At 42.3% G+C, this 25837-nt stretch overlaps 2 protein-coding genes across 6 annotated transcripts in view; both read left to right on the top strand.

Annotated features, from left to right (window-relative positions):
- Nucleotides 1–51: 51 nt before the first annotated feature.
- On the top strand, nt 52–21606 carry LOC115192699 (gap junction epsilon-1 protein). Of its 4 annotated transcripts, none has more exons than XM_029751499.1 (4): nt 52–115; nt 17756–17851; nt 19187–19369; nt 19671–21606. In XM_029751499.1, exons 2-4 carry the CDS (start codon nt 17822–17824, stop codon nt 20064–20066), a joined length of 609 nt encoding a protein of 202 aa, XP_029607359.1. In that variant the 5' UTR covers nt 52–115; nt 17756–17821; the 3' UTR covers nt 20067–21606. The 4 variants fall into 4 exon arrangements, with proteins under 4 accessions (XP_029607359.1, XP_029607366.1, XP_029607343.1 ...); XM_029751506.1 differs by lacking the exon at nt 52–115 and adding an exon at nt 471–571 and having other exon boundaries at nt 17759–17851; XM_029751483.1 differs by lacking the exon at nt 52–115 and adding an exon at nt 471–571.
- Nucleotides 21607–22160: 554 nt separating this feature from the next.
- Nucleotides 22161–25837, top strand: part of LOC115192686 (vacuolar protein sorting-associated protein VTA1 homolog) — a 42255-nt gene continuing 38578 nt past the window's right edge. Inside the window, exon 1 of one of the 2 annotated variants that reach the window (XM_029751461.1) lies at nt 22161–22380. In XM_029751461.1, the coding sequence (XP_029607321.1) occupies nt 22290–22380 (91 nt within the window). In that variant the 5' untranslated portion in view covers nt 22161–22289. The remainder of the gene's footprint in view (nt 22381–25837) is intronic. The other variant, XM_029751470.1, reaches the window with a different exon arrangement.

The raw sequence follows: 25837 nt of genomic DNA, 5'->3' as shown, positions 1-25837 counted from the left end.
GGAGGCACTTTTTCAACGCGCATAGCGTAGCCAACAGCAACGATGACGGAAAAAGAAGTCACACCAATTTTGATGTGTAGCATTGTCAATGCTACTCACATACCGTTTCATAGTGGTACGTTTATCGAATATAAACGGAATGAACTATTGGCTATGCTAGGCCACTGTATTAGCACCAGATACAATTGTCACGTTTAGGATGAGAAAGCTGTGCTTGGAAAGATGTGTGAATTAGGATGAGGTTTTCTTTGGGTCTACTAAGGAAAATCCAATAAGTAATTTTTCAAAACTGAACCCACTCATTGTTCCTTCAAAGTGAGCAGGATGTTGATCTCCTGTGCAGGTGTTTTATTATCAGCCTGCCGGATCTGTAAGAGCTGCATGGTGTCCTTTGAGGAAAGTGAAGGGTTGTAGAAACGCCATAAATACGGAAAGCAGTGAGGGTGGTAAAGTTAGGGGGAGAGACTCACAGAGGTAATTCGAGGGGGGAGTGAAGTAGCCTAAATCAGAACATAAACGAACGTTTCGCTGGCTAATTCCCCATACAGGAGTTAAAAGAAAGCAATTGAAGGTATGGCTGCTGAATGTTAATACCTCTGGACAATGACTGATGTTAGGAACAATATAAATAGGCTAATACATGAGTTAATAAGAGAATTGGTCACATCTATCAAAGCGCAACTGAAAACGTAATACAAATCTTATTTGATATAAAAACGGCCTATTTGGCATCGATATTAGCCAGAAACATTTATTTAAGTGTCAAAATTGACTACAAAGTGTAAATAGGATAATTTGGTCGTAAAGTCAGTCTCGTCCAAAACAGTTTTGTCATGACTTAGGCCTACTTTAGGGTTGGGTTTTGATTTCGACAATGCTCACAGTGGCTACAGCTGCGGTGATTACGGTCTATTCAATCCTACCACAGAACACACAGAAGGCCTTTCCATGCGGCGTTGTTCTTAGCCCCGCGCTATCTTAGCCTCAAGTTAAGACTGGCCCTGGCCTAGCTTATCCTGTGTTCACACAGGCATTTGTTTACCCTGGGCTAACCTGGGCTAAGAATGCACACTTTTGTATTCCAAAGCCCTGCTAATGGACAAACACATGCAGCCAACATTCTATCTCTGACACATGACCAATTTAAAACAATAACACATTTATTAACACATTATTTCCTCTTGCTTCTAGGTTAGCATTTTATTTCCAACAGTGATGGTTTGTATAAACCTTGGTGTCTGCCTGTCTGACCTCGGAAACAAAGTTTAACTTTTGAAATGCCATCTCGCCCCTATACAGAGAATGCTGTGCACGGACAAAACATAAACTTTTCTGATATAGGCGATATCATGCAACAATATTATTATAATGGATAGCTATATCCAATTAAATGTCAATAGAAACACTATGAAAACAGATGAAAATTGAGCGTTTGCTGCCCTTCCAGCTGTAGAGTTTGTGGCTTCAGTTGGCTAACTAAAGGTGCGTTCGTAAATTCACTCTGGCTATCTACCCCTGATTATAGAGCACTCTCCTCTGACTGTGCCAGAGCGCAGAATAACTGATGGATGTATGAACGCTCAACACCGGTTGAGTATGGCTGGTGTCAGTAAACGTCGGCAAAGAAGCATAATTCAGTTACAGTCACCAATGCTCTGGATAGCATGAAAACAGCCTAACCAGCTCTGCTAGGGCTAGTAAAATGGTCAGTGAGGTGTTCTCTCATTGTGTCTGGAAGTAGCTAGCAAGCTAGACAAAGTTAGCCAGTTAGCTTGGGTGCTTGACTGCCATTGTGAGGTCAGAACACTTGGATCAACCTCCTTGGCCAGTGTCCAGTGTGGGCTCCTAAAGCAAAATTTAGAATCTGACAAGCTCTGAATTTACAACGCCCAGAGCGCACTCTGGCACTCCAGAGGGAATTTACGAACGCACCCTTAGTGAGAACGTTAGCCGACCTGCATAGCAACCGTTATTTTTCCATAGCAACCAATGTTTTGCATGGATGAAACTATTTTTTATTTTTTTGTCCTCAAATGTAAGTGTAGCTGGTTTTATATGTACCACAGGAGAACCAAGAAATGAAGAGCGACACCACGGCTGTCTTTTTGGCTTTTATGTTGATCTGCAATAGTATTGTGAAAAGACAGGACCAGAACACATCATTCTCCAATGCACCATCTGACAAGTTGTTCTTTCTCTCTGTGTTTTCTCGGACTCACACAATCACATTCATACATAAAGCCATAATGTATAGTATAAAATAATAACCAGTCCTTAATACAACGGATGTATAATCTTAATTCTTAGACAATAGAACCATACCTGCAATAGTATTGTGAAAAGACACAAAAAAATAAAGGGAACACTAAAATAACACATCCTAGATCTGAATGAATGAAATAATCTTATTAAATACTTTTTTCTTTACATAATTGAATGTGCTGACAACAAAAATAATCAATGGAAATCCAATTTATCAACCCATGGAGGTCTGGATTTGGAGTCACACTCAAAATTAAAGTGGAAAATCACACTACAGGCTGATCCAACTTTGATGTAATGTCCTTAACCTCTACGGGCTAGGGGGCAGCATTGAGAATTTTGGAAAAAATATGTGCCCATTTTTAACTGCCTCCTACACCAACTCAGAAGCTAGAATATGCATATTGTTCAGGTTTGGATAGAAAACACACTAAAGTTTCTAAAACTGTTTGAATGGTGTCTGTGAGTATAACAGAACTCCTATGGCAGGCAAAAACCTGAGAAGGTTTCATGCAGGAAGTACCCTGTCTGACAAGGTGTTGTTGTTCTTGCTTCTGTTTATTGAAGAGTCAGGATCTTAGCTGTAACGTGACAATTCCTAGGGCTCCAATAGGCTCTCAGAACCCGGGAAAAACCTGAACGATGACGAGGCAGCCTCAGGCTGAAACACATTATCTCCTTTTCCAAGTGTCCCATCAGTGGACAATAGAATTAGGCGCGTACGCGATTCGCCCCCGTGGAGTATTTTTCTTCGGCTGTTTAGCTAATTGCATATTCCCGGTCGGAATATTATCGCTTTTCTACGAGATAAATTGCATAAAAATTGATTTTAAACAGCGGTGATTTAGCATTCTGATAGTGTCTAGAACGCACGAACAAAACGCCGCTGTTTGGATATAACGATGGATTATTTGGGACCAAACCTACATTTGTTATTGAAGTAGAAGTCCTGGGAGTGCATTCTGACGAAGAACAGGAAAGATAAGACCATTTTTCTTATAGTAAATATGATTTTGATGAAGGCTAAACTTGCCGGGTGTCTAAATAGCTAGCCCGTGATGGCTGGGCTATGTACTTAGAATATTGCAAAATGTGCTTCATCCGAAAAGCTATTTTAAAATCGGACATATCGAGTGCATAGAGGAGTAATGTATCTATAATTCTTAAAATAATTGTTATGCTTTTTGTGAACGTTTATCGTGAGTAATTTAGCAAATTGTTAGTAAATTCCCCGGAAGTTTGCGGGGGGTATGCTTTTTCTGAACGTCACATGCTAATGTAAAAAGCTGGTTTTTGATATAAATATGAACTTGATTGAACAGACATGCATGTATTGTATAACATAATGTCCTAGGTGTGTCATCTGATGAAGATCATAAAAGGTTAGTGCTGCATTTAGCTGTGGTTTAGGTTTTTGTGACATTATATGCTAGCTTGAAAAATGGGTGTCTGATTATTTCTGGCTGGGTACTCTGCTGACATAATCTAATGTTTTGCTTTCGTTGTAAAGCCTTTTTGAAATCGGACAGTGTGGTTAGATTAACGAGAGTCTTGTCTTTAAATAGCTGTAAAATAGTCATATGTTTGAGAAATTGAAGTAATAGCATTTCAAACGTTTTAAAAATCGCGCCACAGGATTACACTAGCTGTTACGTAGGTGGGACGAATTCGTCCCGCCGGTCCCATAGAGGTTAAAACAAGTCAAAATGAGGCTCAGTAGTGTGTGTGGCCTCCACGTGCCTGTATGACCTCCCTACAACGCCTGGGCATGCTCCTGATGAGGGGGCGGATAGCCTCCTGAGGGATCTCCTCCCAGACCTGGACTAAAGCATCCGCCAACTCCTGGACAGTCTGTGGTGCAACGTGGCGTTGGTGGATGGAGCGAGACATGATGTCCCAGATGTGCTCAATTGGATTCAGGTCTGGGGAACGGGCGGGCCAGTCCATAGCATCAGTGCCTTCCTCTTGCAGGAACTGCTGACACACTCCAGCCACATGAGGTCTAGCATTGTCTTGCATTAGGAGGAACCCAGGGCCAACCGCACCAGCAGATGGTCTCACAAGGGGTCTGAGGATCTCATCTCGGTACCTAATGGCAGTCAGGCTACCTCTGGCGAGCACATGGAGGGCTGTGCGGCCCCCCAAAGACATGCCACCCCACACCATGACTGACCCACTGCCAAACCAGTCATGCTGGAGGATGTTGCAGGCAGCAGAACGTTCTCTACGGCATCTCCAGACTCTGTCACGTCTGTCACATGTGCTCAGTGTGAACCTGCTTTCATCCGTGAAAAGCACAGGGCGCCAGTGGCGAATTTGCCAATCTTGGTGTTCTCTGGCAAATGCCAAACGTCCTGCACGGTGTTGGGCTGTAAGCACAAACCCCACCTGTGGACGTCGGGCCCTCATACCACCCTCATGGAGTCTGTTTCTGACCGTTTGAGCAGACACATGCACATTTGTGGCCTTCTGGAGGTCATTTTGCAGGGCTCTGGCAGTGCTCCTCCTGCTCCTCCTTGCACAAAGGTGGAGGTAGCGGTCCTGCTGCTGGGTTGTTGCCCTCCTACGGCCTCCTCCACGTCTCCTGATGTACTGGCCTGTCTCCTGGTAGCGCCTCCATGCTCTGGACACTACGCTGACAGACACAGCAAACCTTCTTGCCACAGCTCGCATTGATGTGCCATCCTGGATGAGCTGCACTACCTGAGCCACTTGTGTGGGTTGTAGACTCCGTCTCATGCTACCACTAGAGTGAAAGCACCGCCAGCATTCAAAAGTGACCAAAACATCAGCCAGGAAGCATAGGAACTGACAAGTGGTATGTGGTCCCCACCTGCAGAACCACTCCTTTATTGGGGGTGTCTTGCTAATTGCCTATAATTTCCACCTGTTGTCTATTCCATTTGCACAACAGCATGTGGAATTTATTGTCAATCAGTGTTGCTTCCTAAGTGGACAGTTTGATTTCACAGAAGTGTGATTGACTTGGAGTTACATTGTGTTGTTTAAGTGTTCCCTTTATTTTTTTGAGCAGTGTATATTAATAACAACAATAAAACTCAATAAGTTACATGTTTCAATAGTCTCACACTCCCTTATAAAAATATCTACATCATTAACCTTGGGATGTTTTATTTATTTCATGTTATGGACTTCTACAAAGGAGTAATCTGCAAGACATACCTTTCTCTCTGTGTTTTCTCGGACTGAGAACGGGAGCTACGGGTAGTACCAGGGTGTTAGTAGGTGATGCAAGCACCCAGATGAAATAAAATACATTTAATGAAACAAAACCCGAAGGTGTTAACATCATTCAGCTACTGTAGCTGCCTAGCTAACATCAACAGGCAGCACCAATTAAAAATAGACACAAAAAGTAAAGTTCCTGGCGATCATAGCGATCTGACTCCCCCTTTCTGTCTGAACTTGGAATATTCCTGTTCGCGGGCTTGGGCCACTGACCCTCAACCTGGTTGTTCTGTTCGGCGTTGTGTACTATTCTAATAATTTGAAGTTTGATGGAATAACCTTTTTAACTCTCCTACACACACCCCTTCTTAATTTCAGCAACCTTTAAGACATAAGGTAAGAGTTCTTCCTCCACAGGGAGGAACCTTGACCAAGAGTCGTCCAGAAGGACAGCAAAGAGACTTTGCCAGGTAGAAATACGCCCATATACATACAACATATTACCCCCTAATAAAGTATTTCTCATTTCCTTAATCTATTCTCTGGCCTCTGTTTCACTGGGGTACTGTCACTTCAACAAAAGTTGATAGGGCTTGAATAGGGGCAGCTAGATGCTCTCTTTTGTCCGACTCAGCAATCACTTGACTCATTGACTCTAAAAGTCTTGTGACAGGCTTCACAACTCTTCCAGTTCGAGTTCTCAAGGTACCTTCACTGGGTCTCAGGACTGTATCAGTGAACTCAGACGTCTGGCTGTTTCTGCGCTCTACCTCTCTCTGGTTACTCATTCTTTTCTTACTAGATCTTATGCATCCAGAGCCGCTGAATGATGAACTTCTACTGCTGATGCCATCTAGACTGCTCACTGACGTTGCTTTTCTACTTGTGTCATCTTCAGAAGGATCACTTGAATCATCATCAGGCATCCTTGAGGAGCTTCCTGTGCTTGAGTTAGCTGCTTGTCCTGAGATCATGTCCTTCCCTGGGCTTTGAGGATCAGCCTCTCTCATGTTTACTCCATCTTCCAGTCACGAAGATTTTTGAGCTTCAGCTTCCGTGGGCCCCTCAGGGTTCTGGCCCTCGAGAATCCAGAATCCAGACGTTTCTGTCCTCTTCTGAAACAGAAGAGGCTACTGTGGACATCTCGTCTGTCTGTCCCACCGGCAGGAAGTTCACTGGCAGTATGAAGTTTTGATGAACTACCTTACTCTTCTTGGTAGTACGATCTTCGACTCTGTAGATGTGCACAGACGGGTCTTTCCAAGTGATGACATAGACCGTTGAATCCCACAAGTCGGCAAGTTTACCTTTTCCTCTTTCCTTTCGATTTGCCAAGAGAACTCAGTCTCCAATCTCCAGGGCAGTGCCTTTCACTCTCTTGTTATACTGCCTTGCTTGCTTTTTCTGAGCTTCAGTGGTGTTGGCCTGAGCGATTCTGACAGCCTCTCGCAGGTCCTTTTGGAACGAGTCAACATACTCATCATGAGTCAACACGTCTTCGTTTTTCAAGGTACCTCCAAACATGATGTCCACTGGCAGCCGTGGAATATGGCCGAACACCAGGAAGAGCGGTGCGAATCCTGTCGTTTCGTGTGTGGTACAGTTGTACGAGAAGGTGAGTGTCTGTATCATCTGGGGCCATCTTTCTTTTGCTCTCGCTGGCAACAATTGGACCATGTTACAGAGCGTGCGGTTGAATCTTTCCGTCTGACCGTTGCCCATAGGATGATATGGAGTGGTATGGGACTTTTTGACTCCTGACACTTGAAGCAATTCTGCGATTAAGTGACTCTCAAAGTTTGCTCCTTTGTCAGAGTGTATCCGCTGGGGAAACCCATAGACACAGAAGAACTGGTTCCATAACTTCTGGGCAACCACCTTTGCTGTCTGGTTCGGGCAAGGAAACGCATGTGCCAGCTTTGTAAAATGGTCTGTGATGACGAGTACATCAAAGCTCTCTCCATCCCTTCCTTCTGCTGACAAGAAGTCAATGCACACCAGTTCTAACGCTGTGCTGGTCTGTATAGATTCCAAAGGTGCCCTAGCCTCTGACTCCATTGTCTTGCCAACCACACAGTGCTTACAGTAGGAGACATACTTCTTCACTTCCCCTTCCATTCCAGTCCAGAAGAACCTTTGACATACCAAATGGAGTGTTCTAGTCTGGCCTTGGTGGCCAGCTTCGTCATGGGTTCCCCTCAGAACGATGGCTTTAAGGGAGTCTGGCACCACCAGCTGGTACCTCTTCTTGACAACTCTGTCCTTAGATCTTCGGTAGAGGATCTCATCCTTGATTTCGAGTTTATCCCAATGCTTCAGCATTCTCAACACTTGGGCAGTCTCATGAGCCCTCTCTCTCCGCGAAGGTCTCCTCCTCCTCTCAACAAAGTATGCCACTCGGGCCAGCACCTGATCCGCCTTCTGTTTTCTCCATATCACATCAGAAGAAAGGACTGGAAGAGTAGCTGCTCCCCCTTCATGCTGAAAGATGTTGGCAGAATACTGGGCTAATTGGAAGTTGCGCACTGGCACACTCGCATCCCACTCCAGACAGGATTCCAAAACTGCTTTCACTCATTCAGAAGAGACTTGAGCCAGGATCTCACCACCTTGGATATTGACTGACAGTTTGAATGCGTCCTGGATGGACTCTAAAGTCACATACTCTGGGAACTCACTCGCCTTCCTAGCTCCAACGAACGACTGTCGACTAAGCAGGTCTGCTGGGACATTCTGGGGCCCGGGGATGTACTTCAAGTCAAAGTCGATGGGGGCCAGTTTAGAGACCACCGTTGCTCACAGGCGTCTAGCTTTGGTTTCGTCATTATATATGTCAGGGGGTTGTTATCTGTTAGGACTGTGAATCTATTCCCCTTCAGCCAATGGGTGAACTTATCACACACAGCCCACATAAGAGCGAAGAACTCTAATCTGTGTGCTGGGTAACGGGACTGGGACCTCGACAGAGTCTTGCTTGCAAAGGCTACTGGTCTGGGCCTACTCTCACCCTCAAATGTCTGGCTAAGTACTGCACCTAAGCCATCCATTGATGCATCTGTTGATAGGACAAACAGTCTGCTAAAGTCTGGGTGACCCAGCATGGCTGTTTGGGAGACTGAAACCTTTAGCTTCTCCAGCGCCTCCTCACATTCAGTAGTCCAGTCTTCAGGTTTCAGATGTTTTAGGGCCCCGCCATGAGGTTTTCCTTTTTCTCCTTTCCACTTACTTTTCTGTCCTGCAATCAGACGAAACAGTGGTTTGGCTAAACCTGAGAAACTCACAATGAAGTGGGAATAATAGTTTGCCATACCAAGAAATGATCTGAACTTGTTGGGTGAAGGTGTTTTCCCATCATTTTCCATCAGGTCAGCTGCTGTGATGTTGTTGATTGCAGACATGATTGCCGTGACGATATGGCCTAAAAACTTGACAGATTTTCTGAGGGAATTTTTTTTTTGCACTAGCTTCAGGTTGTGTTCCTTAAGGCGGCAGAACACCATTTCAAACGGTCCAGGGCTTCCTGCTCACTCTTCCCGAAAACCAGGAGATCATCCAAGTAGCACAGGAGGGACAAGTAGTTCTGGTCGCCGAAGATTGAGGTCATCATTCTGGCGAATGTTGCTAGGCTGTTACATAACCCCTGAGCCATTCTGTTGTACTGAAATAAACCTGTGGGTGTTGTGCACGCTGTGTACTTGCGGTCATATTCATGTATGGTGATGTTGTAGAATCCCAAAGTCAAATCCATAGTACTGAAGAAGCAGTTCCCTCCCAAAGCAGCGAGAGCATCGACTTGATTGGGCAATGGGTATGCATCTTTCTCTGTCCTCTGGTTCAACCATCTGAAATCAGTGCAAATTCTCAACTCTCGTGATGGCTTCCAAACCAGGACAAGGGGGGAGGCCCACTCACTCCAGGACTTTCGGATGATGCCCCGCTCTTCCATTTCCTCCAACGTCTACCTCAGTTTCTGGTAGTCGGATGGAGAGACCCTCCTGTACAGCAGCCTGAAAGGCTTTTCATCTTTGAGTCGGATACGGTGGATGACGTTCTTCGCTTCTCCACAGTCAAGTCGGTCCCTGGAGAAGATGCCTTCATACTGAGCAATAAGGTCCACTAGTTTCCCTTTCCACATGTCAGACACTTCACAGGACTCTGTCAACTTCTGTTAAGCCCAACTCTTCCAACTTTTGTAGATACTCCTTCTTTGCCCTTTTTCCACTAACTGAACATTCTTCCCCAGCTTGGGTGACATTCTGAAGAGCAGACTGGACCTTATTGGGGTTCTCAGCATGGCTGGCATAGAGCTCAAGGTCTTCTAGGGCTAGGTATGGGTGCACATCAGCCAACTTGGTGTTACGGCAAAGAACAATAGGGTGGTCCAACATGTTGATCACTTTCATGGGGACCCACTTGTCACCCCTCAAACGACATACAGTGTGTCCTACTAGGACATTTTTTGGTGCAGATCGTGCTGTAGTGGCCTCTATGACTACAGTACTACCAGCAGCACCTTTTCTTTCAGTTTTCCCCAGACCAAATGTTCATGTTGAGGCATGAGAGTCACACTCTGCTTGAGCATTACAGTTCCCACTTTGTCTGGTATTTTGTTACCGTGCCAGCGGTTCACGTTGGCTAGCATGCTGAGTAAAAGTCCATGTGGATGTCCTTTGGCAGGTTTGGAGAGGCTGTCCCAATACCACTTTATTTTCTTAACCTGTTCCATTATGTTTTTTATGGAGTTCGATCTAACTATCATGTCGTCTGTCTGTCCAGATACAACTAAAACAGACACTGCCATCTTGCAATCTAAAAGATCAATGTTCAAGTCATATTCATACTTAGGCTGTACCTGGTTGCCCCCACAGCCTACAAGAACTACTTGAGTTGGCTTTCTAGACTCTGGTTTTATCACATTACATCTCAGAAGTGTGTCTTCAGCTGACTCACTTAACATGCAGGTCATAGACCCACTATCTATCAGAGCTTGAAGTTCTACAATTTCTTGCACCATTACTGGGACATAGAAAAGACTGTCATTACTCTCTATTTTCGGATAAATCGCCTCAGTTTTCATTCTGTTTCCAGTCCTTATATCTGTGGTGTTCTGTGGGGGTGTAACATGTTCGACCACACTGCCCCCCTCTTGGCGTGAGCATGTTAGTTTAAAGCGGGCCCAGGGGGAGCCTCGTCAGTTGCCTCTCCAACTTGTTTTCTTGCTAGACATTAGAGGTCAACCGATTAATCGGAATGGCCGATTAATTATGGCCGATTTCAAGTTTTCATAACAATCGGTAATCAGTATTTTTGATCACCGATTTGCCGATTTTGTAATTTATTTTCTTATAATATTTTTTAACTAGGCAAGTCAGTTAAGAACAGTTAAGAACGTTATTTTCAATGACGGCCTAGGAACAGTGGGTTAACTGCCTTGTTCAGGGGCAGAACGACAGATTTTGTACCTTTTTTACCTTTACCTTCAGCTTGGGGATTCAATCTTGCAACCTTACGGTTAACTAGTCCAACGCTCTAACCACCTGCTTTATATTGCACTCCACGAGGAGCCTGCCTGTTACGCGAATGCAGTAAGAAGCCAAGGTAAGTTGCTAGCTAGCATTAAACTTATCTTATAAAAAACAATCAATCAATCAATCATAATCACTAGTTAACTACACATGGTTGATGATATTACTAGTTTATCTAGCCTGTCCTGCGTTGCATATTATCGATGTGGTGCGCATTCGCGAAAAAGGACTGTCGTTGCTCCAACGTGTACCTAACCATAAGCATCAATGTCTTTCTTAAAATCAATACACAAGTATATATTTTTAAACTTGCATATTTAGTTAATATTGCCTGCTAACCTGAATTTTAACTAGGTAAAATGTGTCACCTCTGCAACAGAGTCAGGGTATATGCAGCAGTTTGGGCCGCCTGGCTCGTTGCGAACTGTGTGAATACTATTTCTTCCTAACAAAGACAGCAAACTTCGCCAAACGGGGGATGATTTAAGAAAAGCGCATTTGCGAAAAAAGCACAGTCGTTGCACGACTGTACCTAACCATAAACATCAATGCCTTTCTTAAAATCAATACACAGAAGTATATATTTTTAAACCTGCATATTTAGCTAAAAGAAATCCAGGTTAGCAGGCAATATTAACCAGGTGAAATTGTGTCAGTTCTCTTGCGTTCATTGCACGCAGAGTCAGGGTATATGCAACAGTTTGGGCCGCCTGGCTCGTTGAGAACTAATTTGCCAGAATTTTACGTAATTATGACATAACATTGAAGGTTGTGCAATGTAACAGGACTATTTAGACTTAGGGATGCCACCCGTTAGATAAAATAGGGAATGGTTCCGTATTTCACTGAAAAAAATAAACGTTTTGTTTTCGAGATGATAGTTTCCGGATTCGACCATATTAATGACCTAAGGCTCATATTTCTGCGAGTTTATTATATTATAATTAAGTCTATGATTTGATATTTGATAGAGCAGTCTGACTGAGCGATGGTAGGCACCAGCAGGCTCATAAGCATTCCTTCAAAAAGCACTTTCGTGCGTTTTGCCAGCAGCTCTTCGCTGTGCTTCAAGCATTGCGCTGTTTATGACTTCAAGCCTATCAACTCCCAAGATTAGGCTGGTGTAACCGATGTGAAATGGCTAGCTAGTTAGCTGGGTGCACGCTAATAGCGTTTCAAATGTCACTCGCTCTGAGACTTGGAGTAGTTGTTCCCCTTGCTCTGCATGGGTAACGCTGCTTTGAGGGTGGCTGTTGTCGATGTGTTCCTGGTTTGAGCCCAGGTACGAGCGAGGAGAGGGACGGAAGCTATACTGTTACACTGGTATTACTAATGTGCCTATAAGAACATCCAATAGTCAAAGGTATATGAAATACAAATCGTATAGAGAGAAATAGTCCTATAATTCCTATAATAACTACAACCTAAAACTTCTTACCTGGGAATATTGAAGACTCATGTTAAAAGGAACCACCAGCTTTCATATGTTCTCATGTTCTGAGCAAGGAACTTAAACGTTAGCTTCTTTACATGGCACATATTGCACTTTTACTTTCTTCTCCAACACTTTGTTTTTGCATTATTTAAACCAAATTGAACATGTTTTATTATTTATTTGAGGCTAAATTGATAGTATTTATGTATTACATTAAGTTAAAATAAGTGTTCATTCAGTATTGTTGTAATTGTCATTATTACAAATAAATAAAAAAATTGGCCGATTAATCGGTAACAGGAATATTTAGACTTAGGGATGCCACCCGTTAGATAAAATAGGGAATGGTTCCGTATTTCACTGAAAAAAATAAACCTTTTGTTTTCGAGATGATAGTTTCCGGATTCGACCATATTAATGACCTAAGGCTCATATTTCTGTGAGTTTATTACGAGCTCTGTTTTGGTCCCCCAATAATCGGTATCGGCGTTGAAAAATCATAATCGGTCGACCTCTACTGGATATTCAAAACCTCTGTGGCCTGTCCTGTGACACTTGAAGCATAAACCCTCCTTAAAGCAGTGCGACTGAGTTGAATGGCCTGAGGCCTTACACATTCTACAGGGACCAGCAGCTGTATTAGTTTGTGGCATTCTGGCCGAAGTTCTACTTTGATTCTGTTCCTGGGTTGACAGGAGCTTTTCCAGGAGAGAAATCACATTGTTCAATGGAGCCTGATCACTGTTAGTGGGTGCGGCTGAATTATCATGACCGACTGCTTGTTGTTGAGTCATACACCAAGTGTCAGGGGTCATCACAACTTCTACCTTGGCAGTACTTTGCACCTTGTGTCTGGCTGACTGTTTGTCTCTGTGATGGCTGTCAATCATTGCCTGCAAATTTCCAACGGTCCAATTTTCAATAGGCCTGCACCTAAGAGCAGCATATAGTGCTGGATCAGGGCAGTGCTTAACAAACATCATGGTCACCTCATGACCTGGATCATCCACCTTTTCCCTGTCTTTGCAAGCACTCATTGGCAAGGTCAATTGCTTTGTTCAGTCTAACCCAATAATCCAAGTAGCTCTCTGACTGTCTTGGTAAGTTTTCATAGAAGTATCCAAATGGAATTGTGGATGAGATTGCTTCTCCAAAGTGCTGCCTCAAGATATTGTATATGGCTTCAGGGTCTCTGAGGGTTTCCACGGAGCCCAATTCTGACTATGTCTTTAGCCCACCCCATCAGTCTGTCCTGTATCTCTTGACCCGGTTCTGATATACTGCATCCCTTCTTATTCAAGTAAGCTTGCATAAGTTCTTGCCATTCAGTCACTGTGCACCGGTCTGTGCTATCACCCCGGAAGTGGGGTGGTTCTCTGACGTCTGACTTCAGAATTAGGTTGACCTTTGACCAATCAGGTATTTCTACTATTGGTTAGGGAGGGGGAGTGCTTGGACCAGCTCCTGCTAGACTAGCAGCAACTTGATTTCCTATTTCCCTGCCCAGTTGTTTGACTAACTCTGCTAGGGCTTGCAATTTGTTCGGTTTTCATTTTCACCCCATATGGCCTTCTGGGACTCTTCACTGTTATCGTTGCCTGGTTGGCTGCTGCTAACACTTGGCACTCTAGTATCGACTGCTGGGTATCTAAGAGGACTGGCTCTAGCACTATGTTCCACCATACTGGCCCCCGCCCCACCCCAGTGGCAATACCTTGTGGACCTCTCACAGTAACACCAACCGGAGTAACATGTACATTGTTATCACCAACACCTGATACGTCTTCTCTCTCCTGTTCTGTAATCTCATACAACTGAGGTGTACGCAACATATTGTCCAAAGTTCACCTTGCCCTCAAATGTTCTAAACGTGTGATGTCGATCCAGTTCTGTGTAGGAGTCCCCCGGCGATCTGGGTCACGGCACCAATCTGTAGCGGGTTTTATATGTACCACAGGAGAACCAAGAAATGAAGAGCGACACCACGGCTGTCTTTTTGGCTTTTATGTTGATCTGCAATAGTATTGTGAAAAGACAAGACCAGAACCCATCATTCTCCAATGCACCATCTGACAAGTTGTTCTTTCTTTCTGTGTTTTCTCGGACTCACACACATCACATTCATACATAAAGCCATAATGTATAGTATAAAATAATAACCAGTCCTTAATACAACGAATGTATAATCTTAATTCTTAGACAATAGAACCATACCTGCAATAGTATTGTGAAAAGACAGGACAGGAACACATCAGTCTCCAATGCACCATCTAACAAGTTGTTCTATACAGGAGCATGAAGAAAGGTAAAATACATATCCTGTCTCACATCCCCAATACATTGCTAGGTGCTTTCAGTGTTGACAGTACCAAAATACAACAACTCATGTACAAAAACACTGCAACACAAACAAGTTACAACGTGAAATCGCCTCTATCCCATTCAGACCTTAGAGAGCCAAAACCACTTCTCCCATAATGCAATGCCAGCACCAGTCGGCAGCTCAGCTGATTGTCTGCATCACAGAAAGGCATGCTAGCTAGCAACAGCAGCACTTTTAGCACTCTGTAAACCATATTAATAACAACAATAAAACTCTGAAAGTTACATGTTTCAATAGTCTCACACTCCCTTATAACAATATCTACAGCATTAACCTTGGGATGTTTTATTTATTTCATGTTATGGACTTCTACAAAGGAGTAATCTGCAACACATACATTTCTCTCTGTTTTCTCGGACTGAGGAGAACGGGAGCTACGGGTAGTACCAGGGTGTAAGTAGGTGACGCAAGCACCCAGATGAAATAAAATACATTTAATGAAACAAAACCTGAAGATGTTAACATCATTCAGCTACTGTAGCTGCCTACCTAACATCAGCAGGCAACACTAGTAGCGCAACAATTAAAAATAGAAACCAAAAGTAAAGTTCCTGGCGATCATAGCGATCTGACTCCCCCTTTCTGTCTAAACTTGGAATATTCCTGTTAGCAAGTTTGGGCCACTGACCCTCAACCTGGTTGTTCTGTTCTGCGTTGTGTACTATTCTAATAATTTGATGTTTGAAGGAATAACCTTTTTAACTCCCCTACATAAGGATGAAATAGTATAGACCCCTTTCCAGTACACGACACACTGACATCATGCACAGATGCGCGCAAATCTTGGCTGCAGTAAGAATGCCATCACCATCTGCACTCATTCAATATAGCCTAGAGTTACATTTTTATTACTTTGGGTTCTCATATTCTTACAATTATGTTTTGATTATTGCTTGAACAGTCGCTAAGATTATATTTGGTATTACTCTTTGCAAAATAACTTAATGCAGCAGTTGTTAGCTAGAATGCTAACATTCATTGACAGGCTGTAGCAAAATAGCCATTTTACTGGTTGAGGTTGAAGTGTTTTTAAAAAATATATATAATGCAGTTGATTTGCGATGTTGACGCAACATTATATTAAGCAGCACGTTAATATAAGCCTTAAAATCCAATCATAATCCAAAAGTAGTATGAAATGCACTCATAAGCAACAAGTAAATAGAAGCTTTTTTTGCTGCCATTCTATAAGAACTGTGTTCTGCCACCAACACCGACAACGTTTGCAAACACAGAAAGGGGTCTATACATTTACTTATAAAATAGCGTGCAGAACGCATCGCTAGAATAGGCTAATTAAGTGAGTGTAGCTTTTGTGATTCTATGTGTTGTTCTTGACTTCGTTTCACACTGGCTATTTTGGCACTGTGTTTCTGGGGCTTGCCCAAAGAAGTCTGTGCTAACCCTGCTCCAGAGCAGGGCCAGCTAGTCGTGAGCCAAGGTTGGTGCTAGCCCAAGAATGCACAAGTGTGAACCGACGCTTAGCCCCAGGCTAAAATCTCCTTAACCCTGGGCTAAGGACGTGCAGTGTGAACTCGAGACAGTCAGACTGACCCGCCCAGCACCGTAGCAGATAAGACTTTGTTTACATAAGACAATACCTAATGCATTTTTTTAACTTAAGAAATATGGCACCAAACACCTAAGCTCAGTGTTCCCAAACTCAGTCCTGGGGACTACAAGGGGTGCCCTTTGGGGGTTTTGCCCTAGCACTTCACAGCTGATTCAAATAATTGACTCATCATCAAGATTTGATTATTTGAATCAGCTGTGTAGTGCTTAGGTAAAAACCAAAACGTGTACCCCTTGGGGTCCCGAGGACTGAGTTAGGGAAACGCAAATTGCACCACTAAAAATGTCAAAATGAATTACAGATTTCTTGAGTTATTCATTCTGACTATTTTGAGGAAGTGATTCTGGTTTAGTTGCTATGGTGTCTCATGTGGGACAAATATCCAGAACTGCCACATCGAACCACCACACCCCCAAGACGGAAATGTAGTTTTTCTTAATGGGCAACAGAGAAGCACATGAGGAATCGGAATGTTCAGTCGTTCTTTAATGTGCTTGACCGTTTTATTTGTTGTGATGCTTTCCCAAATCGTGTGTGCTTGTTTAGTGACATCTACTGGCACATGCATCATATTAAGAAACATTTATATGGAGCATAGGCTACAGTGCAGTGCACTTGGGGCAAATCAAGACTCTATAATTTACAATCAGGAAAGCACATTTGCAATTATGTAATATGCACAGTGCTTTGCCATGACTGATTAATATGAATGAAGCCATTTTATGCTAAACTTATTCGTCTCTGTCTATCTATGCAGAGCTCTGCAGTATGCAGTGCCAATGGAAATGGTTTCTGCAGTGAGTTGCATTTGAACATTTATTTAATAACTTGGCAACGACTGAAACCCCTTCAACTGTAGGCCTATCACAGAAACACCTGCTTTAAATGCCAATGTGCCTTGGAGAATGTCCATATCAATGTGGTCTACTGTTGTTTTCTATCCGTTTGTGCGGATTCCTATTCAGACCACATAGTTAATGCAGGTGTAGGCTATTCTATTTGTTGAGTTATAGGCCTATGCCTTGTCCTTATGTTTGTGTGCGTTACCTATCGAAGTTACCGCCTAGTTTCCTGAAACGGGTCACATATGATATACGTCCGTGGTAGAGCAGTCATTTATGTTCCTCAGGTAGGATGTTGCTTTTTACGCTGACTGATGAGGACAGGAACAGCTGAGTGATTGCGTCGTGTGGACCACGTGCTCTCTCTGGATGTTTGCGGGACGGTGTTATCTTTATTTAAGTAATAGTACCTCTGTCCATTATGCTCTCTCTATTGACAGTTCCAAATGCCTGATCTCATTGATGCTTTGCTTATTGGTTTGTTGTTTGTGCTCTGACAAGTATGCGTTCAGTAAAAGAAACGCATCCATCATGGTACTCTTCCAGCAGGTCTCTCCCTGGGAGTGCAAGAGTGGCATGAGTTTAGGACCCAAACTCTGATTGAGAGGGGGAATGAACAGCACTCCGCCTGGATTACGGTTGGTGTGTGGACTTCATTTTAATACCTGCTTTGTTTATTTTGTCGTGTTTTCCTGCTGTGTGTTTGCTCTAGTTTGTTGAAGCTGGGTCAATTTGGTGAATGATCTTTCAGATGTAGGCTACTTACAGTGCAGGGTGTGTATCGCGATGTTCCAACAGGGAGAAGTTCCTTTTGACTGCGTAGTTATATAAATCACTTGTTCGTGTGCCTCATGTCAGTTTAAATATGTCACAGTGAAATTATTCCAAGTTAATTTACTCAAAGATTATAAAAGTTTCGCAGAAATATGTATTTTATAAATGCTCTTTTGTCAGAAGTTGTTTAGTAGCTCCTAAATCACTTCTCTACAATTATCATTTCAAATGTCATCCGTGAAATTAAAAACTAATGGAAGTGGAAATTGACATGCAAATTCTTTAGATGGAGTTAGTTTATAACTTTCAAACACAATTTATCTCATATTGTTCAGTTGGAAGCTCAAAATAACACGCTCTCAAGTGCCACTATTGTATTTTACTATTTTGTTTTCTCTCCTATTGTGTTTTACAAATATTTTTTTTCGCTGACTTTGTTCAATGGGGATTATGGGCCGACCACATGCCCCGTGCCTTTGTTTTTCCATTCTGTTGTCTTTTTTCTACTGAGTGAGTAAATTGATGAAGGCACCGCGGATAAAAGACAAATATGCATTGACAAGGGCTTTCAGCGGCAAAAGGTCATTAGGAGCTTCAGACTTATAGTTGGCTTTGCCCTGATGCCAGCAGATTGACAATGACGGCCCCAGGTTACAATAATTGAACTGGGAGAATAGCAGCCAAGTCATGTCTTTAAACTACATTAAGAACTTTTACGAAGGATGTGTAAGTATGGTGATACCAAGAATATATAGAATATTGGACGATGGTCGTGGTCACTTTGAGCCCAGTGAGTTCTCTGAATTATTCATCCATATCATCTACCTGTACAATAGAGTGGATAGACTGTTGCATTTGTTGATAGATGACTAAGTGTTACATATAGCATAGTAAATATCCTACTTTCTGAATAGGTTTGTGTTTGAAACATGACAGATAACCTATTACCAAAATACTCCATGCATTACTGATTAATAAGCATGTTTGAAATTGTTTAATTTAGATCTGATATTTGGTCCATCTGCTATTTTTTTCATGAGGGTGGTGTATTCCAATGTGTCATCTGTTCACAAATGTTTGTGTAATTCATGAAATGATCATCATACTTCTGCTTCCTCAATCAGTTTTCACACACAATTGTTTTATCTTTTACAAACAAATGCTGTTTTAAAGCCTTTTTCTGTGTCTGTGTGTTTGTTTTAGCTCAGGCCTCCGACAGTGATAGGCCAGTTCCACACACTGTTCTTTGGCTCTGTTCGGATGTTCTTTCTGGGCGTCCTGGGCTTTGCAGTCTATGGCAATGAAGCTCTCCATTTCAGCTGTGATCCAGACAGGAGGGAGTTAAACCTCTACTGTTACAACCAATTTAGGCCGATAACACCTCAGGTAAGACAGCTTCCTGCATTAACTTATCTGATATTAGAATACAAGCTAGACAGAAACCATTGGTAATATGTCAGGATCCACAAACAGTTGTGAATTTTCACTCTACCGTCGTTATAATATTCTGATGATATTGTATAATGTGATTTAAACCCAACAGTATTCATTCCAGTCATTAAATTCCAGTTGAAGTCAATGTAAATAACAACGTCATTAACAGAGGGACTCAAAGATGTGCTGTTGTTCAATGTGGACTTGTGAATAGGTTGTTTTTCCACTAGCCAGAATGTTATTCTGCTTGCAGGTATTCTGGGCATTGCAGCTGGTAACTGTTTTAGTCCCTGGAGCTGTATTTCATCTCTATGCTGCCTGTAAAAACATTGACCAGGAGGAAATCCTTCAGAGACCTATATACACCGTCTTCTACATAATCTCTGTCCTACTAAGAATTATTCTGGAAGTCATCGCTTTTTGGTTGCAGAGCCATCTCTTTGGTTTCCAGGTTCACCCACTCTACATGTGTGATGCCAGTGCTCTAGAAAAGACGTTCAACGTCACAAAATGCATGGTGCCAGAACACTTTGAAAAGACCATATTTTTAAGTGCAATGTACACTTTCACTGGGATCACGGTGCTGCTGTGTGTTGCTGAGATATTTGAGATACTCTGTAGGAGATTGGGTTATTTGACCAATCAATGACCTGTGTGTTATTTGCTACAGAGTAATGGGTCATATTTCAAATTTCTGTGTGTCTATCCAGGTCTCGCATGGACACCAATGCCGAAACTACATACCTCTGCTTTTTTTTTGTTGGGAGTTGACACTCAGACACTTCTTTCCATAATCCCATTGTTTAAGTCAAGTCACACAGATTTAAACCTTATTTTGTCAATAGACTAATGATATTGTTGTGACATATGCAGCTTTTAATCATTGGCCCACTTAAGAAAGAAACGTGTTACCCATAATTCTAATATTTTCCACATCCATACTTCAGTATTTGTACCCAGTGAAAAGTATTATAGCATTGTTGTAGTCTTCTTAGGGGCCTATAGACAAACCTACATCCCATAGTAAAGTAATCTAATTGTCCAGTACAACATATGGCCAATGTCATGTCATCAATGGTAACATCCTGATACCCTACGACACAAGCTGAAAATGGGTAATTTGAAGGCATTGGACTATACCTTCAGATGAAAAAAGGCAGGCAAAAATTTCACCTAATGAAGCTTAGATTTGATTTCAATATTTGGCCTTTATTTTTTTCAGGTCATAATAAATTAGTAATTGTACATTTGTATGAATTGAAGTACCGGACTATATAAAGGTTCTCAAATTAGTTTTAAATTTGAAAGATTTTTGCACATCTCCTTTGATTGTGAAATTAAGGTTTTAAAATACTATATATAGGAATGGTATTAATAACAGTTAAAGAAGATGGGTTTCCATGCTACCAGATGTATCATGCAGATTCTGCACATCACTGTAGATTTAAGTGTAATTGCTGATAAGTCTGCAGGTCACAGTGTGAATGGTTAACCCATATATTTGACTATTTTAAGACCCTTTTCATAGCTTGTAGTATTATGCTTTTGATTTAACTGTACTGAAAATGATTACCTCTTTTGTTTTGTATCTGTAAGTTATTATCAGGCATCCATCCAACTTTTGTTATTATTTTCAGCTAAATGTATCATCTCAGGTACAATATGGCATACTGCTTTCTGGTATTTGTGACAGATGGATAGTTTTAAAGTTTGCCTCTTTCATTTTGTACAACAATCTGAGGTAACTGTTAAAAGAAGCAATGACATTCATTTGGTTGTCAGTAAATCTGAGGAGTATTTTGGGGAAGTGGGATCAATTAGTTATTAAGCTAATTCCGATATACACAGTCTGAAATTCTGCGGATTGTATGGTTCAAAAAGATGTTGAACTTGAAATAAGCTCAAATCCAGTTACCTTTATTAATCAGAAATCAGGCTTGATAGAAACTATGAATATCTAGCTCACAAAGTAATTAATCCTGCATTCTGAAATACCCCACAAGGACACATATCTGTTACGTAGGTTTTTTATTTTTACTAATGTTTGGTTGCAATGTTTACATTTCTTAGGGTAATTGAATTTCATTGCATTACATCTATTGTCTGTTTTGACTGAGTGTTCTTTATAAAATGCATAGAACTTCTCATCTTTGTTTAATAAAAGGGGCACATTTTATGACCAACTCGTATCTTAGGACAATATTGTTCTACAGTATGATGTTTCTAAAAAAATCTGTCTGCGTTGCTTTTTAGCTCAGGATCAAACATTTTCTTATGTTTCAAAAGTATCAGTTAGATTATATTTTTTGTTGTTGTTAGAGGTGGTGCTATGCTGCAGCTTTTTTTGTACTGACAAACTTTTGTATTGACAAAGCAATCCTACAATAACAGGACTGCTGCATGCCCAGTTTCAGTTGTTTTCTATACATACCCTGTGTTCATGATAGCCCCATGCTATCTCTTGGGGGTGAAAGGTCAATATGCAGTGTAATCACAGCACATAACTGTGGTGTCAAAAAACTCCCTAAACCATATAGCTTACAAGCTGCATGCAGTTCCTTGATGAGAGTTTACTGCACAGGTATGCCATAATTCTCATTGATTGTTATTACATTCATATTCTTAGAATATTGTTGGCTACACAGCTCTTGAGATCACAATGGAATGCATTGCAGTACACAGTAATGAATATATCAATATGATGCTGTTTTGCTTTGATAGTCCTCCGGTCCTGCAGATGGCGCTACACGTATTGAACAAAGAGCAGAAGAATTCTGCGCGATTAGGAAGACTTTTTTTTAGAGCTAACTAGCGATCAACATTTCGATTGTTGATTAATCTGTTATAGTTAGTGTTATTGGCATTCTTAGAGATGGCTCTTCCACCACAGCTAAAAGCCATTCAGCACTATCTAAGAACTGCACAGGAACATGAGAAGAGGGATCCTGTCGTGGCTTATTACTGTGAGTTTGTACTAGCCAACTCGGCTAACGTTAGTTGCCAATCATCTGCAAACGTATCAGCATAACTATGCATCGTAATGTTATGAGATGCGTAGAGAGGTTAGCTAGCTAACGTTAGCTATGGAATCATAACACCAGGTAGTTAATGGCAGCGGCTAACGAATCATCTTGCGAGCTACAACTGACAAGTTATCTTGCTGACAGTCTTACTAGTGGGTAGCTAAGTAAGCGCACTTCCTGCACCTTCGCTTGCTTCAGTCGTCTTTTAATTCCACAAAAGTAGTCGAGGTGCATAACATTTATTACTAGTTACTGTTAGTTGTTAGTCAACTGGTTTAGAAAGGTCGGCTTTAGACAATGCTCAAAGTAACATTAGTAGCTAACGTTAGCTAGCTAACATGCTTTGCCTCCTTTGCGAAAAAGCAGTTTATATGGTAAGATCATGGCTGGTTATCTGGCTTGCCAGACAGCGTAAGGACGATATGTGCCTAACGGTGGGTACATTTTGTGACAATCCCTTTTCTCTAGACGAATAAACATAACAAAACGTCCTCAAATTACTTGACTTAGCCCCCTCCTGCAACCTTAAATGCTTTCTGATGGATTGCCGGTAGTTTATTTACACAAATGACGTTTTGCCATCAAAATATTATGACCGACAGCCACCTAAATTTAAAGGGGATACTTCGGGATTTTGTCATTGGTGCCTAGCACGATGGCTAGGAAAAACTCCCTAGAAAGGCCAAAACCTAGGAAGAAACCTAGAGAGGAACCAGGGTATGAGGGGTGGCCAGTCCTCTTCTGGCTGTGCCGGGTGGAGATTATAACAGAACATGGCCAAGATGTTCAAATGTTCATAAATTACCAGCATGGTCAAATAATAATAATCACAGTAGTTGTCAAGGGTGCAACAAGTCAGCACCTCAAGAGTAAATGTCAGTTGGCTTTTCATAGCCGATCATTGAGAGTATCTCTACCGCTCCTGCTGTCTCTAGAGAGTTGAAAACAGCAGGTCTGGGACAGGTAGCACGTCCGGTGAACAGGTCAGGGTTCCATAGACGCAGGCAGAACTGTTGAAACTGGAGCAGCAGCACGGCCAGGTGGACTGGGGACAGCAAGGAGTCATCATGCCAGGTAGTCCTGAGGCATGGTCCTAGGGCTCTGGTCCTCCGAGAGAAAGAGAGAATTAGAGAGAGCATACTTAAATTCACACAGGACACCGGATAAGACAGGAGAAATACTCCAGATATAACAGACTGACCCTAGCCCCCCGACACATAAACTACTGCAGTATAAATACTGGAGGCTGAGACAGGAGGGGTCAGGAGACACTGTGGCCCCATCCGATGATACCCCCGGACAGGGCCATACAGGCATGATATAACCCCACTCACTCTGCCAAAGCACAGCCCCCACACCACTAGAGGGATATTTTCAACCACCAACTTACCATCCTGAGACAAGGCCGAGTATAGCCCACAAAGATCTCCGCCACGGCACAACCCAAGGTGGAGGGGGGGGGGGGTGCCAACCCAGACAGGAAGACCACGTCAGTGACTCAACCCGCTCAAGTGACTCACCCCTCCTAGGGACGGCATGGAAGAGCACCAGTAAGCCCGTGACTCAGCCCCTGTAGGGTTAGAGGCAGAGAATCGCAGTGGAGAGAGGGGAACCGGCCAGGCAGAGACAGCAAGGGCGGTTCGTTACTCTAGAGCCTTTCCGTTCACCTTCACACTCCTGGGCCAGACTACACTCAATCATAGGACCTACTGAAGAGATGAGTCTTCAATAAAGACTTAAAGGTTGAGACCGAGTCTGCGTCTCTCACATAGGTAGGCAGACCATTCCATAAAAATGGAGCTCTATAGGAGAAAGCCCTGCCTCCAGCTGTTTGCTTAGAAATTCTAGGGACAATTAGGAGGCCTGCGTCTTGTGACCGTAGTGTACGTGTAGGTATGTACGGCAGGACCAAATCGGAAAGATAGGTAGGATCAAGCCCATGTAATGCTTTGTAGGTTAGCAGTAAAACCTTGAAATCAGCCCTTGCCTTAACAGGAAGCCAGCACTGGAGTAATATGATCACATTTTTGGGTTCTAGTCAGGATTCTAGCAGCCGTATTTAGCACTAACTGAAGTTTATTTAGTGCTTTATCTGGGTAGCCGGAAAATAGAGCATTGCAGTAGTCCAACCTAGAAGTAACAAAAGTATGGATTAATTTTTCTGCATCATTTTTGTACAGAAAGTTTCAGATTTTTGCAATATTACGTAGATGGAATAAAAGCTGTCCTTGAAACAGACTTGATATGTTCTTCAAAAGAGAGATCAGGTTCCAGAGTAATGCCGAGGTTCTTCACAGTTTTATTTGAGACGACTGTACAACCATCAAGATTAATTGTCAGATTCAACAGAAGATCTCTTTGTTTCTTGGGACCTAGAACAAGTATCTCTGTTTTGTCTGAGTTTAAAAGTAGAACGTTTGCAGCCATCCACTTTCTTATGTCTGAAACACAGGCTTCTAGCGAGGGCAATTTTGGGGCTTCACCATGTTTCATTGAAATGTACAGCTGTGTGTCATCCGCATAGCAGTGAAATTTAACATTATGTTTTCGAATGACATCCCCAAGAGGTAAAATATATATATATAGTGAAAACAATAGTGGTCCTAAAACGGAACCTTGAAGAACACCGAAATTTACAGTTAATTTGTCAGAGGACAAACCATTCAGAGACAAACTGATATCTTTCCGACAGATAAGATCTAAACCAGGCCAGAACTTGTCCGTGTAGACCAATTTGGGTTTCCAATCTCTCCAAAAGAATGTGGTGATCGATGGTATCAAAAGCAGCACTAAGGTCTAGGAGCACGAGGACAGATGCAGAGCCTTGGTCTGATGCCATTAAAAGGTAATTTACCACCTTCACAAGTGCAGTCTCAGCGCTATGATGGGGTCTAAAACCAGACTGAAACGTTTCGTATACATTGTTTGTCTTCAGGAAGGCAGTGAGTTGCTGCGCAACAGCTTTTTCTAAGATTTTTGAGAGGAATGGAAGATTCGATATAGGCTGATAGTTTTTTATATTTTCTGGGTCAAGGTTTGGCTTTTTCAAGAGAGGCTTTATTACTTCCACTTTTAGTGAGTTTGGTACACATCCGGTGGATAGAGAGATGTTTGTTATGTTCAACATAGGAGGGCCAAGCACAGGAAGCAGCTCTTTCAGTAGTTTAGTTGGAATAGGGTCCAGTATGCAGCTTGAATGTTTAGAGGCCATGATTATTTTCATCATTGTGTCAAGAGACATAGTAATAAAACACTTTAGTGTCTCCCTTGATCCTAGGTCCTGGCAGAGTTGTGCAGACTCAGGACAACGGAGCTGTAATTTGCTTTCTAATGATCAGGATCTTTTCCTCAAAGAAGTTCATGAATTTATTACTGCTGAAGTGAAAGCCATCCTCTC

The sequence above is a fragment of the Salmo trutta genome, chromosome 1, assembly GCF_901001165.1.
Source record: "Salmo trutta chromosome 1, fSalTru1.1, whole genome shotgun sequence".
Taxonomy (NCBI): domain Eukaryota; kingdom Metazoa; phylum Chordata; class Actinopteri; order Salmoniformes; family Salmonidae; genus Salmo; species Salmo trutta.
This window is presented reverse-complemented; position numbering and strand designations above follow the sequence as displayed.

What these genes read in the sequence shown, in the direction of transcription:
- LOC115192699 (XM_029751499.1), top strand. Translation starts at nt 17,822, where the DNA reads ATGAACAGCACTCCGCCTGGATTACGGTTG. An exon ending in CTCCGCCTGGATTACGGTTG is followed by an intron (nt 17,852 to 19,186) that starts GTGTGTGGACTT and finishes TGTTTGTTTTAG; the next exon opens with CTCAGGCCTCCGACAGTGAT. An exon ending in TTAGGCCGATAACACCTCAG is followed by an intron (nt 19,370 to 19,670) that starts GTAAGACAGCTT and finishes TTCTGCTTGCAG; the next exon opens with GTATTCTGGGCATTGCAGCT.